At 38.8% G+C, this 20,396-nt stretch overlaps 1 protein-coding gene and 1 pseudogene across 2 annotated transcripts in view; both read right to left on the bottom strand.

Moving 5' to 3' along the window:
- The window catches only part of LOC124366484 (PAN2-PAN3 deadenylation complex catalytic subunit PAN2-like), a 46,262-nt gene extending 25,866 nt beyond the window's left edge, over positions 1–20,396 (bottom strand). The window contains exons 1-5 of one of the 2 annotated variants that reach the window (XM_046823072.1): positions 20,232–20,396; positions 13,388–13,602; positions 12,363–12,532; positions 11,058–11,178; positions 5,718–5,914 (exon numbers count right to left, since the gene is read on the bottom strand). In XM_046823072.1, the coding sequence (XP_046679028.1) occupies positions 5,718–5,914; positions 11,058–11,178; positions 12,363–12,532; positions 13,388–13,602; positions 20,232–20,286 (758 nt within the window). In that variant the 5' untranslated portion in view covers positions 20,287–20,396. The remainder of the gene's footprint in view (positions 1–5,717; positions 5,915–11,057; positions 11,179–12,362; positions 12,533–13,387; positions 13,603–20,231) is intronic. The other variant, XM_046823071.1, reaches the window with a different exon arrangement.
- Positions 15,919–16,024, bottom strand: LOC124367038 (annotated as a pseudogene).

Genomic DNA, 20,396 nt, shown 5'->3' with positions numbered 1-20,396 from the left:
TTTGGATAATTCAAATTTTTAAAGTGCCAAATTAAGATACATTAGGGGCCTAGGAGACGGGCTGACCTTAGTTCGGGTGATCCCCAATGAACTGGGAAAGTACCTCTCCAGGGGTGGCACCACCAAGGTGTCGCTCAAAACCGAAGGGGGATCCGAATCCAATCAATGGTTGGGCTCGGATAAACGCTTATTTAGCGTCCGGCAAGAGGTGGCTATGCTTTCGACAGAACCCCATGATCTAGGCTAGTGCCCCGAATGTGCACTCTGCGCAGTGACGGCCTTCAGCAGCGTGCAGTAGTGGTGCCAGTCCGGGTATGACCAGTCTCAGCTGGTCTGCCTGGAATCGCACCACACAAATTTGATTTGACTGAGGGCCCCCAATCCTACGGTGTGAGACGACCCGTGCCTAAGGGATGCATGGCACAGCGGTTGTACGTCGTTAACGGAGCCCCCCCCCCCCCAAAGTGTAAATAGCCTTACCTGGTCATGCGGGGCTCTGGCTGGGCGGACTTTTTATTCCTCGGTACTCGTGGAACCTTTTATGGATTCTAATAAATACAAAAAACAAACACCAACAGATCTTGATCTGGAAATACTGCAACAGGCAGTTGCATCCGGCAACCAGGCCTTGGATGTATCTGCCTGTTCCTCAAGTGCTACCACCATCGACGATGATTCAGCAGTCGATGATTCAGGCACAAAGGTTGAGTCCATGGGCACAGACACTGAAGCATGTGTAATGGACTACAACCTCAAGCTCCCCTTTAAATTGCACAAGCGTTGGGCGATGGAGCAAAAGAAAGCTGATGGTACCTGGCTTCCGGACAGTGAATGGAGGAGGCACACGGGCAAGATGTCAGCTAACGAAAGAAGTTAGCTGAAAAAGCAGAGTGAGGCAACTGCAGGCATTGTCTCTCCTCCTAGTGGGAAGAGAGGGCGCTCGGGCGGTTCTTCGGCGGAAAAACCCCTGCCAAAGAGACGCTCAACCGCACCTCCTGAGCAAGCAGAGTGTGCTATGAATACCAATCCCTCAACGGAGGAGGGAGTGGGAGACACTTTCAGGGAGATTCTGACGGGACACAAGCTTGCCTTGGTCCGTGTGAGCTTTCCTGAGAGACGCCTCTCGGAGGAGGAGGTTATGGAGCTGCTGGGGCGCATCCTCGACGAGGTTCTCTCAGCAGAGGGTGTCTAGGCAGTTCAAGAGGTGCTTCCCGGAAAGGGGGGCTATCGTCATGCTGTGTGGCAATGACGAGACCAGAGATTGGCTGCAGGGTCTGGCTCCAGGGCTGGGGATCGGTGGCCATGGGGAAATAGGTGTGATCTGTGGGGTCTACAAAGAACTCATAAGATCTATCAAGGTCTTCCTCAGGGTTGATGGTCCCATGGCCGGGAAGGACTCTGCAACCATTCTTGGGGCTATTAAGAAACAAAATGCAAGGATCTCTGTGTCGGACTAGAGGGTTGTTGGAGATGTCCACACGGGAGAGATTCCAGAACCTTGGTAATTTTGGTAGATGAGCAGTCTTCTTCTGGTAGATGGTGCTGGAAAAAGTTCAGTATAGGAATCTGAGGAACGCAAACTGGGTATCATACAAGGAAAACCTCAGGGCACAGTTAGAATCTGATTCCACTAATGGGAAACGGATTCACAACACGGTGCAGCTTGACAAATCTGCCAACAGTCTTACCTCTGTGATAGTAGGCTCCTTTGATCTCAGCTGCCCGGTTATTAATAGAAATAGATACAAAGTAGCCTGGTGGAGCTCTGAACTGGCTTCGTTGAGGAAGAGGGTCAGGGCTTTATTCAAGAGAGCCAAAACTTGGGAGATCTACCACGAGGCTCTTGCACTGTACAAGCATAAGGTTCGTACGGCTAAGAGGCTAGCCTGGAAGAAGCTCTGCACCGATATCGATAGTGTGCAGGGTTGTGCAAGGCTACAAAAGCTACTAGCAAAAAATCCCGTCTCGCCGCTTAGTAGTCTCAAGGATGATCAAGGTGTTTACATTACTGAACCAGAAGGAGTTCTAAAAGTTATGATGGGAACACACTTTCCGGACTGTATTGTTCATGAGGGTGATCAACCACTCGACAGTGAGGGGAGACATACGGGGCGCGCCACTCATTTGCAGTGGAGTCTGGCGCACCATGTCATGACCTTCAGAAGGATCGAGTGGGCGATCAACTATTTCAGTCCTTACAAAGCTTCTGGGGGTGACAGGGTGAGCGGGGGCAGCGGGGGCTGGATATTCTCCTTCCCCAGCTGTGCAGACTGTTCACAGCCTCCGTGGCCCTCAGGTACATTCCACTATCCTGGAGAGTGTCCAGAGTAGTGTTCATACCGAAGCAGGGGAGGGGTGGCATGGATCGGCCGAAGTCTTTCAGGCCGATATGCCTGTCCTCCTTTCTTCTTAAAACCATGGAGAAAATGGTTGCCAGGTTTGTTTGGGAGGGAGCTCTTTTGGAGCGACCTCTACATCCTAATCAGCACGCCTACACTCCAGGAAGGTCATGCGACTCGGCCCTGTATCAATTGGTAGGCAGGATTGAGAAGATGCTGGCAGCAAAAGAGGTAGCCATAGGTGTCTTCCTAGACATCGAAGGAGCCTTTGACAACACAGCCACTCAGGTGATTATCAATGCGGTCTCAAGACGTGGTGTTGATGGTCAGGTGTGTGAATGGATAATGGCCTTGCTCACGGACAGGGTGGTTGTCACAACCCTTATGGGAGCAAGTGTTATTGCAAAGACTATGAGGGGCTGTCCGCAGGGTGGCATCCTTTCTCCTCTCCTGTGGAACCTGATTGTGGACGACCTGCTAATTTCTTTGAATAGTAGCGGTGTCTTTGCACAGGGGTACGCAGATGATATTGTGATTCTTGTGAGTGGCAAGTTCAACACAACAATCACGGAACTGACCAATGCTGTTTCTGAACATGGTGGGAAATTGGTTTGATGAGGTTGGCCTCACTGTCAACCCCACCAAGGCTGCTGTGGTTGCCTTTACCAGGAGGCAACAGATAGAGGGCATTGGTCCCTTTCTATTCAGAGGCTCTTCCATTGAGCTGATGTCCGAGGTCAAGTACCTAGGCGCCCCCTAGATAGGGTTCTAAACTGGGGACCTCGTCTAGAAAGGATCATTGCCAGGGGGAAATGGACTCTAACGCAATGCAGACGTGTGATAGGTGGGCCCTAGGGACTGAAGCCGAGGCTCTTGTACTGGCTTTATGTTTCCGTGGTCAGACCTGCACTAATGTGTGGAGCGGTTGTCTGGTGACCAAAAACGGAGGCCAAGATGGTGGTAGCTCGTCTGGCGGGTATCCAATGGATGACCTGCCTTGCAATCACTGGGGCCTTTCCTAGTGCGCCATGCGCGGCTATGGACTGTTGTCTTAACCTTGCCCCCCGGACATTGTCATTCGAGCTATGGCCAGGAGGAGTGTCTACTGTCTTCAGCAGATGGCACTCTGGTTGGGCTGCAGTGGTGGGCATTGTAGAATTAGCACCCTGATACAGGAGGATGCTCTGCATATGATCTCTGATCAGATGCCACAAAAGTTTTCCTTTGACAAACCCTTTAGAATTGTTGTACCCTCTAGGGATGATTGGTCAGAGGGAAGGAAACCTCTTCCACCAGCGGAGCTTGAATGGTTCACAGATGGCTCTAAAACAAAAAGCGACACAGGCGCTGGAATTCTGAGAGTGAGACCATGTATGGAGCTGGAGGTCCCTATGGGTCCGTATCCAACAGTTTTTCAAGCGGAGGTCGCAGCTATTATGGAATGTGCTCGTGAGAATCTTCGTATCCGATATAGGAGCAAGACGATTAATATTTTCACGGACAGTCAGGTGCTGGACTCTTGCGTGATCAAATCCAAACTAGTTTGGGATTGCTATCAGGCCGTTTCCTCCCTTGCCAGAATCAACAATGTGACCGTTTGTTGGGTTCCTGGTCATGAGGGAATTCCTGGGAACGAAAAAGCTGATGCCCTGGCCAACCAGGGCTCAGGGTCAATTATGACGGGCCCTCAAACATTCTGCGGTGTTCCAAGGTGTGAATCCTCTAGGGTTGTCTCGAAATGGATTTGCGCGGAGCATGGGAGAAGGTGGAGGTTGCATCCGGGTTTGAGAGTGAGTAGAATGGTATTACAGTCACCTTCCTCCAAGGTGGCCTCGGACCTTCTCTCATTAAACAGATCAATGTCTTCCAAGGTCATTGGTCTCATTACGGGGCATGGTCACCTGAAGAAGCATCTACACAGAGTTGGTATCCTTCAGGAGGATCCGCTCTGTGGAAGGTGTAATGAGCAGGAGGAGACTGCTGAGCACCTGCTCTTTGATTGCCCAGCAATAGCAAGAGAGCGGTATGCCATCTTTGGTAGCTTGAACAGGGGTGGCGAGTTTTCCCAGGAGGACTTGATAGGTTGTTTTCGGCGGTTTGTTGAACTGCTGAAGTTGTAGACTGGTAGTCCTCATGGTGTTTTCGGGGTGCGCAAAAGGCCCTTGAGGCTTAAGTGCATGGCAGTAGGCCGCCCCAAGGAAGAAAAAAAAAAAAAAAAAAAAAAAAAAAGGTGTGAATCCTCTAGGGTTGTCTCGAAATGGATTCACGCAGAGCATCCGGGAGGTTGCATCCGGGCTTGAGAATGAGTAGAATGGTATTACAGTCACCTTCCTCCAGGGTGGCGTCGAGTAGAATGGTATTACAGTCACCTTCCTCCAGGGTGGCGTCAGACCTTCTCTCATTAAATAAATCAATGTCTTCTCGGGTTATTGGTCTCATCACGGGGCATGGTCACCTGAGGAAGCATCTTCACAGAGTAGGCATCCTTCTTCCGCTCTGTAGGTGTAATGAGCAGGAGAAAACTGCTGAGCACCTGCCCTTCAATAGCAAGAGAGCGGTATGCCATCTTTGGTAGTTTGGACAGGGGTGGTGAATTTTCCCAGGAGGACCTGATAGGCTGTTTTCGGCAGTTTGTGGAACTGCTGAAATTGTAGACTGGTGGGCCTCATGGTGTGTTTCCGGGGTGCGCAAAAAGCCCTTGAGGCTTAAGTGCATGGCAGTAGGCCGCCCCAAGGGAAAAACATTTACTCAATCGCAAATAAACTTCTAAGTGAGTCAAAGCAGATGACTGTCCTCGCAATTCTAGGACAAATTGCCTTTAAGCAATTGCTTCAGTTTATATATAAAGAAACTGTGAATCTGTATTCCCTGTTATGTTACAAATGCACAACTGGTGAAACAGTTGCCTTTGAGTAATTGCTTCAGTTTATATATAAAGATACTACAAGCTATTAATATAATAGCTCTGAGATCTTGTCACCAAAAGAGTATAAAAATCATGTTTAGCAAGTCCATTCGTAAATGTTTAATCTAAGGTGAGGTATGGAGGCTTGGCAGTATTATGACTACGTCTGAAATTTGATTGAGCATCTTCTTTTTTATAAAGTAAATTATTTGATTGTTAATTATAAACAATACACTAAAGACACAAAATGATGTAGTGTCTGAAGGTGATGAGGTTGCAGATTTCATGATTGGAGAAAGTAAACCCTCAAAAAGTATGTATGGACTGAGTGTGCTTTTGCAGCTTCTTACAATCGTTCATTGATCCTAAGAGATAATCCAATAACTCAGCAACCAACAAAAACGAATGAACTCTAAGTTTAACGTGAGACCAGAGCAAATAACTTTCTCGGTTAAAAAGTTAGCAGTCCTGACCTGTTGGAGAAGCCGCAGGTGACCAGCAGGTTCCCGTGGATGTCGAAATCTGAAAGGCTGCCAGTGTGAGTGTCCCAGGAATGTTCAACCCGAAGACTGCCCGGGTCCCGCAGCTCTATGTTGCCACTAGGGTCACCACAGCACACAAATCGGTTATGTTGCCGCAGTATCGCACAACCGTTCTTGCTTGCATCCAGCTGCAAAACGGTCCTCATTATGAATTCATTTAGTAATTTACATATTTTTAGACCTACATTATACCCTAAGCTGCAAAATTAACTATTTAAAGGGATTTAACCCTAACATTGTAACTAAATTGAGAAATAAAATTGTAGAGTCATTACACACTTCAATATTTCAAATGTCCTCAACACAAAAAATTTTCAAACTTCTCTTAAAACGTATGTAAAACTTAATGTTAAGAATATATTAAAAATTATTTTGTATGCAGCTTCAAAATTATAAATTGTAACAGTTTAACATCGATAAAATTCCATTTTTAAATGGTTCGCTGTGACAACGGTAAGCTAAAGTTGACGTATAACCTCTAAACGTGAACCAAGGGCAGCTGATAAAGTAAAAAACAAATGTATTTCAATAAATTTAAACATATTGGTTTGGGTTGGAGGCTGAAGAGCTAACGACGACTTCCGTTGGTTTCTGGTGTGTGACCCCTGTTTTGTGGGCCTCAACGTTTGTCGGAGAAATAACAGCCTTCTCCTTTTCTCTGGTCTGAGCAACGGTAACATATACGAGGTCTGTCCAAAAAGTATCTGACCGCCGACCAGTAGGCGGCCACGGCGTAACCGACCGGCTCGAACCGGTTATTGGAGGGGCGATCCTACTCCTTCCCATATTAGGCATTGAATACGATCCGGTCACTCAGTGAGTCACAGCGCTCTGTTCCGTACAGTACTGCCGTGTGTGTGCGTCGCATTTCAATATGACTGAATGTGTTAAGCAGCGCATTTGCATTAAATTTTGCCAAAGACTTGGCCATTCAGAATCAAAGACGATTACTATGATACGGAAAGTTTATGGTGACGTGTCTATGGGCGATACAGAAATAAACTAGTGGTTTAGGCGGTTTAAAAATGGCCGCATATCAGTTGAGAGTGATGGTGGATTTGGCAGGCCTTCAACGGCCAGAAACGCTGAAAATGTTTAACATGTTCGTGCAGCAATTAATGAAAACCGTCGATTGACTGTCCGAGAGCTGGAAGAATATTTAGGAATACCAAAATCATCAGTTTGTAACATTTTACACAAAGATTTAAAAATAAACCGTGTTTCAGCAAAATTTGTTCCTTGACTGCTGACAGAAGACCAAAAGAACTGTCGACTTGAAATCGCACAAGACAATCTGGATTTGATAAAAAGTGACCCAGGGCTATTTAAAAAAGTTATTAATGGTGTGGTTATATTCAAGAAACACATGTTTTTAAGTAAAATTTGAAGTTTAGTGATAAATTAAAATGCTTAACAAGATCACCCATTAAGATTTGTAAACGCTACCACCGTGTAATGTATTTTGGTTCGATAAATAATAATAATGACTGTCATTTTCAACTGTTAAAAGACAAACCACGTGTTTCCTATGAAATTCATTTAGTTGAACAACAGGATTGTGTAAATGAAGTTGGTAAGCAATGCGAGACAAATGCTTAAATATATGTCAGCTTTAAATTAAAGTGAATCGAATTAAATTATGGACTTATAACTGGTGAGTAGTATCTTAAGTGACAAGACTTGATTTGAAATAGCCTAAATTACATAACATGTGGTAATTTGACACTTGAATTATTTAAATTAAAATAACAATTTTGGTTATTAAATTAAACAATTACATACACCAATTAATGCTCTAGCAACTAACCCAAGACCAACTTCTGTACCTGTAATAACTCATTTTAATGTTCCACCTTTCACACTGCAACCTACTACAACTGAAGAGGTAAGCCATATAATAGCTCAACTTCGTATAAAAACATCATCTGTAATTGACAAAGTTTCTTCAGAATTACTTAAATTTTGAGTGAAGAGTTAGCTCAACCATTAACACTCCTAATAAACAAGTCGTTTGTAGAAGGAAAATTCCAATCCCGACTAAAATTTGCCAAAGTAATACCCCTTTTCAAGCAGGGTAGCACCTCTAATGCAAACAACTATCGCCCGATAGTATTGATACCCACAGTTTCAAAGGTTTTTGAAAAAGTAGCCTTAAATAGACTTGTTGACCATCTTGTACAGTACAATCTGCTTACTGATTGACAACATGGTTTTATAAAGGGTAAATCTACAATAACTGCTATTGTAAGTCTAATAGAGTATATCATAGATCATCTTGAAGAAGGACATATCACTACATCCTTTTTACTCGACTTCAGTAAGGCATTTGAATGTCTTAACCATGAACAACTTCTAAATAAATTGGAGGCTTTTGGTGTATCAGGTACTTCTTTGGAATGGTTCAGTAGTTACTTGACAAATAGACAACAGGTGGTTGATTTAAAATATACAGACCAGGGTGTAACTCGCTTAGTACGATCTAGTCCGCTAATGACCTCCAAAGGATTTCCTCAAGGGTCCGTCCTCAGTCCTGTCTTATTTATACTGTTTACAAGCGATTTTCCTACATACCTGGAAGAATATGCATCCACTATTATGTATGTGGATGATACTGTTCTATTGCTTAGTGATAAACATCCAGAATCACTTGAAGTTTCTTCATATGTTGCAATGAACATGGCTACTCAGTACTGCCACATTAATAACCTGGTGCTTAACGAAACTAAAACAAAACAACTAGTCATGGGGAGTAGAAAACATGAAGTAGGACTTTTACCAAATATCGATGCAGCTGAAGAAGCTAAGTATTTGGGAGTTATAATTGACATAGGCCTCAACATGGAACTTACACATTGACAACCTCTGTAAGAAATTGAGTTCAGGACTTCACCTGATTCGAAGAGTGAAATCAATAAGTGACATCAGCACTGCAACTATTGCGTATTTTGCCCTTCTGCCCTTCAGAATCTTGGTCTGGGGTAATTCCAGTGCAGCAAACATTCATATTGTTAGTCTTACAGAAAAAATGTGTCAGAGTTCTAGCAGAGTTGCAGCCTAGGAAGAGTTGCAGAGCAGCTTTTGCAAGACTTTCAATCCTGACCGTGGTGTCATTATACATCTTTGAGACAATAATGTTTGCACATAAGAAGAACTTGTTAAGATGTCATGATTTACACCAATACAACACACAACATGCTGCTGACTTCGTACTACCAGAACATCGTACAGCCCGTTACGAAGAGAAACCATCCTACATGGGGGCGAAGCTGTTTAACTGTCTACCTGCTGATATTAAAACACAAGAGAACCTCAAGACCAAGCTGAAAAAATGGCTTTTTAAACATTCTTTGTATTCTATTGACGAATTTTTGAACTGGAGAACTTTGAACCATCATTATAACTAATTTGAACTTACCTGATGAGACCATGTTTTAAAACCGTAATTATGCTATTACGACATTTTTTTATTGGCGCTTTTGTAATTCTCTATGAATTGTACAAATAAAGTATATTGTCTATGGTCTAATCTAGTACAGATAACAGTAACAACTTGAGGTGGTTTACTATGAACATAAACACCACAGACTGATTTACTACAGAAGATTACACCAACCTGAGACTATTACGTTGTAGGTTCAACTGGAAGGTAAAAACCAGCCAGCTACGTTGCTGATAATAATCTAAAACTAATAATTATGACAGCAAGTACAGGATGTTCAATTTAAAAGAGGCCACATTGCTCATTAGGTTGTACAAAATTAATTTTTTTTTTTGGAAATGCATATATTTATGTGAAACAGGTTAAATACTGTTTCTAATGTTGGTATGACTGGAGCTGGATTGGTGGATGGCTGTTTATTCCCCGTGTATTGCAGTTGCACCAGTGAAGGTCAAGCATGGAAATTTGAACTAAGTGAGGTTAGGTTGCTTATTAGTGTATAGTTGGTTAAAATGCGCTTAACTTTTGAAGAACGTGTATTCATAATTTAAACTTAGTTAATGACGAAATCTCCTGCTGTGTGTAGGCAACGATTCGTGGCCAAATTTAAAAATGAAGCACCAGTTAAAAGTGTAATGCAGAAGTTAGTTAAAAAGTTTCATGAAACAGGTTCAATGTTAGAGAAGCATCATGACAGACATCAGTCAATTTTAACTCATTCAGGATATCAGCGCATCAGTTACGAGATCTCCACATAAAGATATCAGATCTCCACATAAGGACTAAGCTGAGAAAAGAACATTTCATTAGGCTCAGCTCACACTGTTGTGAGAAAACACTGAAATGTTATCCATATTGAATGCAGGTTTACCATGAACTGAAGGATGCTGATAATGTCAAAAGGGTTCACTAATAGTCAGACATTCCTTAGAGGCAACATTGACATTTTAGGTTAAGTGTTCTTTACAGATGAAGCTTGGTTCCATCTTGAAGGTTATTCAAAACTACCGGACCTGGGGTACTGACAATCCACAAATTTTCTTTGAAACTCCCCTACACCCAAATAAATAGGCATATGGTGTGTGGTTTCAAGGCAAAGAAGACCTTTGTTTTTGTAAACAATTGTGAATGCTGCCCTCTACCAAGATAATATCCAACAGTTCATAGGCTTATTGCAAGAGGATGAGCATTACTGCTGGCTGCAAAAGGATGGTGCCACTTGCCTTACAGCTCGCTCTAGTATGGATATGTTACAGGATTTTGATTGAAGAATAATTTCGACTGTGGCCACCACGATCCCCTGATCTAGGTAGTCTTGACTTCTTTTTGTGAGGCTACTTAAAATAAATTGTTTACAGGAGCCATTCTCATACCCTAGAGGAATTGAAGACAAACCTTTACCAATGCAATTAATAAAATAAACAGAGCACAGCTAAGAATAGTGGTTAGGGTCATAGTGAAACAAGTTTACAAGTGTATAGAAATGGATGGATGACATTTTCAACATTTGTTGTTATTCAGTACAATGCATTTGTCAATAGATAAATTGTTATTTACACAGACTTGGGGCCTCTTTTTAAGTTGAACACCCTTTAACTATTTTCCAAATCTCTGCTCTCTTAAATTACCTTCCTTTTATGCCTAGTTTTTCACACCCCTCACAACCATTAAAACGAAAATCAATGCATCTAAACTACTGTTCAACTCGCCAGATTAACCTCCTGGTATAGGTTCAGGTCAAACTCTATGAGTTTATGGATGTGTCCGCCCAGCAGCAAGGTCTGGGGAGAGAGTTGTAGCAAACACTGCATCTACACTACTGTTCAACTCACCAGATTAACCTCTTGGTATGTGTTCAGGTCAAACTCTATGAGTTTATGGGTGTGTCCGCCCAGCAGCAAGGTCTGGGGGGAGAGTTGTAGCAAACACTGCATCTGAACCATGTTCTCAGAGCTGAAAATTTCATTACCATACTAGGTTAAAAAATAAAAAACATTTACTTTCAATAAAATTCTATACTGAATACTGTATACAATGTTTTATACTTCACATATTGTAGTTTAATATTGCATATTTACTAGATATATGACAATCATAGACGAACTGCACTACTCCTTACTGTTCTGGTGTTCCATTCATCATATTCTTTTGTACAAGATCAAGTTTTCTGAATGGTGACATAATTGTATTGCTTGTCCAAATCTAAAATCAACTCAGGGTAAAACAATATAGTTGAGAACAACTGCAACACCAACTTTACAATACTCAATAATGACTTTATCACATTGTTTTGTAAGCCTGACACAGTAAGAGAATTCTTAATGTTATAACTCTGAAAAAATGTCTTCTGAATGCTATCTTTTCATTCATAATAGTCCCCTTGGAATATTAGCAGTCAAGGAATGGAGACAATGTTACACAGGTAGCCAATCAATGGTTATTTGAATTGATGGTACACTTTCATGGAGAGGGTTTTCAAAAGCTTGTTGAACATGGTGGCAACAATGTAGAAAAGTAGAGTAATTCTCTAATAATAGTGCTAATCGTAAGAAAATAAAGTATCATATATTCTTGTTTTACTTATTAACATTAAAATAACCCTTAAAATTAATCTTTGAAATCATGTCTAGTATAACTTCTGTTTTCGAAGTTCTCTATGTTGATTGGAGAACTTTTTATAGGAAATTTAGTGAAGAGCAGTTCGTTGGAAGCAAAAAGCTTTGTTTGTATACCCCCCATGCCCAAAAGGGATAAATTTTCTGTTATTATTATGATCTGTGAGTAGGACTGTTAAAATTTAAAAATGGGATGTAAACCAAACTTTAAATGTAAATAACCTTCATTGAGGCAAATTGACATTTTATATCTTTTTCAAATAATGTTTAAATCTGCAGTTGAATTTCATGACAATGAACCTCTGACAAGAATAAAACTTGAGTACGGTATGTTTTGTGTACTAAGAATGAAGAAGTGGAGCTCTGGTAAAATATAGTTTTAAGGTAGTTTTCAACAAAGTTCAACAAAGACAAATTTATCTGAGTGTTTAGTTCAAATTTTATCAAATTAACATGGTCCGCTCATTAACTAATATCATACCTAGTTAAATGTTCCTGACTTGCACTAGATATATCACTGACCTGTGAGTAAAGATTGGGATCCCACGACGCATCTGACATCGTAATGCACTAGGCATCAAAGCCAACACTCCGTTTTCGAAAGTGTGCAGACATCGGATGTCTTCTGTAGCGTGGACTTGGAATGAAGTGTGCTTCTGAAGCTCCGCACTATAGTAGGAAGTAACATGACCCTAGATGGCAGAGTATGTATTTACTTTAAAATATGCTTTGCGTATAGATCACAATTTCCAATATTAGTATAGCAGAATTCAATAACAAAAGCGAGTGTATCTTAGTGATCAAGTTCACTCACGTTACAGCAACGTTATCATATACTACTTTTCAAATCTAAATTTTGTGCAAAAGCTCTGGCCAATGTAGCAATATTCAAAAAAATTACTTTAGTACAAGACCATCCATAAAATTTAATTTTTTACTGAATAATTTAGCATAAGGCCATTCCATTTCTGTTATTAACACTACAGAGTAGTTACATAATGTAGATCTATTTCTGCATTCTAGTCAATTAGACTGAAGTAAAACACAATCAATTCAAATTGTACTTTACTTTAAAATATCTAAAGCATATAAGACACATTGCTTAATCTTAAAGCTACGTTTATACTGACAGGAAATTGTGCTAGTTTTGTCCGACAGTAAAAATTGGTAGTCTTAACAGGTACAAGAGCTCTCGCAAGCAGTGTCAGATAGCCGATCATGAGAACTGGAGAGGAAAAAAGTAAGCCCTGTGCTCATGACCAATGTCGGACAGTTGGTTGATAAAATAGAAGAGCAGTGTCAGACATTATAATTTTAATTCACTAACTGTCATCCATGAAAATATTTTGCATTGACTCCCATAACAACCAGACATGCTTCTGTCACAAGTACTTGTGACAATCCTAACTATTAAAATTGCTTACCCTTGTTCACATCATCACCAGTTGGGCAAATTCTCAACTTTATTTGCCAGTATAAATGTAGCTTGGGAATCACGGTTGTGCTAGAAAGCACAACCAATGTTTTCCTCTAGATAGAGCACTCACCCCCTGGTTTCCCATCCAGAGCAGCTCCTCCTGATTGTCAAAGGCGACTGCTGTGACCCCAAACTGCTCGGCGCCATCAGCCAAGATTGTTCTTCGTTCTTGGAACTCACCGTCGATATACTCGGGCGGAACAAAGTGCTCATTGACTGGCACAAAGCTCTCGTCACTCAAGTATGTCTGGCTCTCGTCGAAATGAGACACTACATCATCGTATACTGTGCCAAAAATTTCAAACATTGTTAGCAATCCATTTAAAAAAATTTGTTGAATAAAGTTTATTACAAAGCCTTTTTATTTATGTAATATTTTTACAAAATAAATCCATAAAGCCATTTCTCATTGCCACAGACAACTAAACTGGGTTGGCAGTATAATAAGCGGCCATCACCGATATTCATGATTAATTAAACTACCAAAACCAAAATGTCAAACCGAATTAAAAAAAAAATTATAAGTAAAGAAGCCGATCCCCTTTTAAGCCCTACTCTGCCTGTCCTCATGGGCCACTGGCCTGTGCGAGGATCTTATCAAACAGAATATGGGGGAGAATCGATACAGTACAAGGTCGATGGTACTGATAAAAAGTGCAAGGGTCACAGACAGGATTCGAACCTGTGTTATCTCTAACTCAGACTCAAAGTCCAACGTCTTAGATCACTCGGGCCGTCGGCACTTCCAAATTACGTTATAGGTACTTCAAATTATCAGCTGTTTTTTATATTTAAAAAAAGTAATAATTGAACGATGAATAAAAAGCTATCTAGATTATGTGTGTTTATAAAATGTACAAAAAAACAGTGTAATATTTATTTACTTCATACTATTTAGAAGGATTAACGTATTTGACAACTTGTTACATAAATAACACATATACATCATCATTGTACTTGAGGTAATTACTAAAATACCATACAAATGAATTTACGCTACTTTGATTTCGAATTAATTTGAAACAATATTGTTATACAATACATATTAATAAGTGCTAGCAATAATCAATTATTGTAGACAATAAAAAATACTGTTTATTATACAATATCATTGAGCTATGTTAAAGGGTCAAAATATATAAGAATACATGGATGTCTAGCCAAGTCAAAGATTGTCATTCCATTAGTAAAATTCCCCAAATATGTAGAAGGCCTGGTTCTGTAGCCAATGGGTAAGGATTCTCTTCATGGTTCTTGGGTTGTTATCTTTCAGGTAGTCAAGCAGCTTGTTGGACAGCTTCATTCCAACATAGGTCAGCTTTATTTCAAATAAGGCAGTTCGGTGAATAGGAAGTGTGTAGTCTCCTGCTCGTTTGGGGAAGTGATTGTGCAGGCGTCTTTGTTTAGGAGGATCCTTCGCTCTGCAGTGTATACCGTAGCTGGAAGTCACTGTCAATAATTTCCAGTCTTTAAATACAATTCTGTAGCTCTCTCTGGGTCATATTCCTGCCATTATCCCTGGTGCTTTCTTCTTCATAATTAGGACACAAAGATTTCTATCTGAAGAACCAACCAAAACAGTTACTCTGTAACGTAAGTGGCTTTCCAAAAGTGCATGGTATGCAATTTTCGTGGCTTCAGGACTACTGGTCTGTTTAGTTCTCTTCAGTGGGAATAGAGCTGACCTAAGCTTAAGGCATATGTTGTTCAGGTGACTTTTCTAGCTCAGGCTCTCATCAAGTGGTATGTGTTGATGTTTAACATTGTCAGATGTTTGGAGATCTGGAGCTTTTTACTGCCAAATGATATTTGTTTTGTTTTATTCTTATTGAGAACAAGATCATTTTTAATTGTCTAGTCTTGGGCCAAACTGAAGGCAATGAAGAAGTCTATTTTTAGTTGCTTTATATCACTATTAACTGTGAGTAGCATAGTGTCATCAGTGAACATCGTCATTTCACAATAATCTCCTAGATGTTCTGTGAAGTCGTTAATGAATAATATTAATAGACTGGTCCAAGGACCAAGCCTTGTGGAACCTCTCTTCTGACTGGCAGAAGTTTAGACTGAACTATACTTATGAACTCGTTGACTGTTTCTTTTAGTTCCACTGTCTAACTTCGTCCCTTGAGGTAGCTTGCAAACCACTGGAGTACTGTTTGTTGGATTGTAAATAACTTTAATTATAAAGTTTTTGTATTCAACAGTTTATGTATTTCTAATTGATAATATGGTAACCTGATTTAATTATGGTGGTGGCTGCTTACTACACTCCAGCCCTAAACTTAGCATTGTTTATTTTGGTACTTTGGGATTATACCGACCACACCAGTATGAAGAACACAAAAATATAAATTTATAGAAACAAAACATGATAGAACGAAAAAAACAACTCTTTAATTACAAAATTACAAACTTACATGCATTTCCAGGTATTATGATCGGTATTGTTGTCGCTGTTATCTTATCTTTCTCGAGAATCCCGATTACGGCAGGCCGCGCGGCATCACATGATTATTTCAGTTTTTTTGCATAGTCAATAGTCAAACTACTTTATTCTGTAATATGTACAAGGTACAAAGAATAGCGTCACTACAATGTACTAAAGTTAGTACTTTAAAAACTAAGTACTATAAAAGTTTTCAATAAGCAATAATCGCACCTCAGATGGACTTCATTGGTTACGATATTGCCACTGCGCAAAGTTGAAGTAATGCCCATTGGGCGAACGATGGCACCCTCTTGAAGTAGTTGCAGAGATGCGTTCCCGAGAGGGTTTCCAATGCCTGGACCGGTAGGTTTTTAGTGGGTGAGAGTCCCACACACCAGGGCGAACACCTGTCCCTGACGGTGCATAATGCATTTTCCTATCGTAAAAAAAAAAAAAAAAAAAAAAAAAGTACTATAAAAGTTAATATTTTTAGTAAAAGAGATTAACATTATATTTTGTTTACTAAATTGTTGAACTTATAGCCCCACTTTTAACCCTAGTTGTTTATGCAAAACACAATGCTACTGTGGACAAACAGAAATGCATTATAAAATAAAAAAAATTATACATTTTTAGCCTTCCATTTTAATTTCTCCCTAAATCTCAATAATCCTTAAGGTGTAAGGAGAAATTCTTAGACAGATGCTAAAAATATATGGTTATACCCATAAATTTTCCTTAACTACAGGGTCAATTGATTTTGGCAAAATGTTGTTGTAAATGAATTAGTTAATTTTGGTATCATTATCACACAAAATCTGTACCCAATCGAGTGAGCATTGTGATTTGAAACATTCCTGGTTCATGCTGTAGATGGAGCTTATATTGGTCACTGTTAAATTACATTAAAATACAAAACCAATATTTAATACATATTATTGTGAGGCCTTTCGATATCCAAGATACCTTCATCAGACACATCACAAAATAAATACAAAAAGTAAATTTGATTATTAATAATAGTTAACATATGTGATTTAATAATAATTTGTCTTGGGTGGCGTAGTGTGTAAATATAATTAAATTATTACTGGTATTATACTATATAAATTTTGAATGTTATTTTTGTAATTTTCGTTTTAGTAATATTGAATTTTGAATTGGTCCATCTTCTTGATTTAATAGATCTTCTGTGTTTGTTTGATTTATGTAATATGACTCCCATGCATTTAAATATTTTGGAGTGTTAACATGTTTTAATAGTTTTTAAGTTTTTCTGTGATATAGTATGTCCGGTATTGATGCAGTGGTGTGCGACAGCAGATTTTTCTTTTCTGTTGAATTTAATGTGGGAGCAATGTTCTTTATATCGAAAAAACAGATTTAGTCGAACATATATTTTAAAAAGCAAAAAAGAAACATGACAAAAAGTCAAAGACAACACTTTGGACACACAAATTGGATAAGCACTACATGGACAAATATATCTAAAGATGTACAAAAATCATTCAAAAAACATACAAATAAAAACATCACATATAAAACAACAAGTCAATTGAAGAATAAATTAAAAAATCCAAAAGATGAAGAAGAAATTATTAATAAATCAGGTATATACCAAATTAAATGTGATGACTGCAACAAAAAATACATTGGACAAACAAGAAGAAAAATTCATACACGATATAAAGAACATTGCTCCCACATTAAATTCAACAGAAAAGAAAAATCTGCCGTCGCACACCACTGCATCAATACCGGACATACTATATCACAGAAAAACTTAAAACTATTAAAACATGTTAACACTCCAAAATATTTAAATGCATGGGAGTCATATTACATAAATCAAACAAACACAGAAGATCTATTAAATCAAGAAGATGGACCAATTCAAAATTCAATATTACTAAAACGAAAATTACAAAAATAACATTCAAAATTTATATAGTATAATACCAGTAATAATTTAATTATATTTACACACTACGCCACCCAAGACAAATTATTATTAAATCACATATGTTAACTATTATTAATAATCAAATTTACTTTTTGTATTTATTTTGTGATGTGTCTGATGAAGGTATCTTGGATATCGAAAGGCCTCACAATAATATGTATTAAATATTGGTTTTGTATTTTAATGTAATTTAAAGTCCTGGTTCATGTTCAATAAATCTAAACGCTCCCGTCCGTCTCAGATTGCATGATAACACTCACATTTTGTAATTTTACCAAGCAATTGCCTCTTAACAAAAAAATTCATTCAAACAAAATTTAGACTGACTCACATTTGCAAGTAGGCTTTGAAGATCACGTAGAGCCCTCTCACACACAATAAAAGTAATAAATCCACAATGTGTAAATTATAGGCCTTTATTCCTGACACTAAAATGGGATGATGGATTGTTCTCAAGAGAATACAGTGAGAACGACAGATCAGCCCTTAATCTTCAAAGTGGGAGGCTTTAATAAGCAGCCTACACTTGTTATTCAATTGTTATTATCGAACGATTCGATATACTATAAAACTTCGATATTGTATAATTGTGCCATAGCTGTAAGATAAAAGGCCGGGGCGGCAAATCACAAATTTGACGTTACCAACGTATTCTGCTTACCCTCCTGAACAAAAAATATATATAGTACTAGGGGGTGCAAATTACAAATAACATGATTTTAGGGGGTATATTCATAAGTGGTTAAGTTTCTAATATTTTAATGTTCAGTTTGTGTGCTGTGTCTGGATAATCTGTTTACTTGAATATTATCTGCGGCCGGGACTGATAGCAGCCTGATAACGTATCTGTTATCTGAGTTCTCCGGGGCAGAGTCAGTGCTTCACAAGATATCGTGTTCAGTAGGTGAATCAACCATCCACTAGTTCGACCAACCCTAGTGAATTGTGTGTGTTGGAGTGTTTAGTAGGGCACGTAAAGAGTTTACGTTTTAACCGAAACGAAATTATTTCCTTTTTAATTGAACATGGAATTTTTAATAATGAGTGTATTTGTTCGTCGTGCAGTCGCGTGTTGTTTTTAAACCGGGAGACTTTGTTGTTTCGTTGCAATAGGAAAATTAGAAAAATTAGTAAGAAAAGAAGTTTTAAATGTTGCAATTTTTAAAAATCCACTTTTTTGTTGCTGCTGCTCAGCTATATCCGCCAACACACTAATGGTAAGTGTTCTCTGTTAATATCCATCTATATATTTATATTTGAGTTTTTCATGATTTATTAAGTTTTTTAACTTTACATAATTGCCTTTGCATTACATTTCAATTTATATTTCTGATCAGCCCTTCTAGAATTTTATATTTTACTGATAGGTACTATCTCGAGGGATGTTTTTCTTTAATTGACATCAGCGCGGGGCAACATCAAAGGTGCTGCCGAAGCCCGCGCTGATGGCCGGAGGCACTCGTCTCATTTCGATAACAAGTAATTAATTTGTTGCTCAAAATTAAGAAAAACATTGTTCATTTTGATCAAAATTCTGCTCATTTCAGTATTATTTTTCATTTACGTTTGCAAAGATAGCGGCGCAACCGATGACGTCATCACGAGGTTGAATCATGGTCATTGGTCACAAAAGGTCACGTGGCGCTAGATGTGGATGTAGAACATGGAGATATTACTGAATAGTTATTTAATTTTTTATGTTCTAGAACTTCGTTATTTCTCATTTCCACCCCATCAAACCTTATATTTTTTTTGTTCTATAGGACGATTCCAATAAGTTAATAACGCAAAACTCGTATTTTTCCGCTCCGGCCGTTAATATGATAATTACCAATTGTGCATAACAGTAGTTACAGTACATTAAAAAAATAATAATAATGTGCTATTAATGTATTATTTTTTGTACGGTAGTTAGTAAAAATAATACATTACAATTTTAATAACATAAATTTAACAATAACAAAACCAACTATGGCCTATATATCACAAAAACGTTACAATATTTACAGCTTGCCTGGATAGCAGTGCTCAACCGCTCTTGTAAAATAGACTATTTATTGCTTGCATTAAAAATTACTAGGCTATAAGTTGAAGTCGTGTTGAAATTGTAATAATCATTCGGATAAAAACAATCAACCCATTCAATAAAAACAACTGAGCGAGTGCAGGTTCGTTTACCCATTTCAAGGGTTAAAATTGTCTATAGTATCCATAAATAAAAAGAATTTTTGAAATCAGGTTGGCAGTCTGTAAATTTAACTGCCAAATAAAATATGGTAATACCTACGATGTTCCTCACCAAAACAAAAAGCGGAGTGAGGCTAGGACTGAATATTGTTTGACCTATTAGCACAAAGGGCAGGAGACACATCTAAATAGTAAAATAGTAATTCAAGCTACTTTACCGAACAATATTATTATTTATTAAAATCATTATTCAAGCCCGTTTGACAAATTTAGAAACAGGCAAAAACCAATCCAGTCACTACATGTCCTTTCATCCAAATTCAAATAACTTACATAATATATCATCTCCCGTTTCATATGGGTGTAACCTTGATGACCGTAAATCCATCTTATAAAAACAATTTAGTGATTTAAAAGTTTAAAACTTTAATTAAAAACTCGTACTGAAAAACTAACCCCTCAATTCAAAATACCCACCGCCATTTTGTAAATTGTTTA

This window comes from Homalodisca vitripennis, chromosome 7 (genome assembly GCF_021130785.1).
Source record: "Homalodisca vitripennis isolate AUS2020 chromosome 7, UT_GWSS_2.1, whole genome shotgun sequence".
Lineage (NCBI taxonomy): Eukaryota > Metazoa > Arthropoda > Insecta > Hemiptera > Cicadellidae > Homalodisca > Homalodisca vitripennis.
The sequence above is the reverse complement of the archived record's forward strand: the minus strand, read 5'-3'. Positions and strand labels throughout refer to the sequence as shown.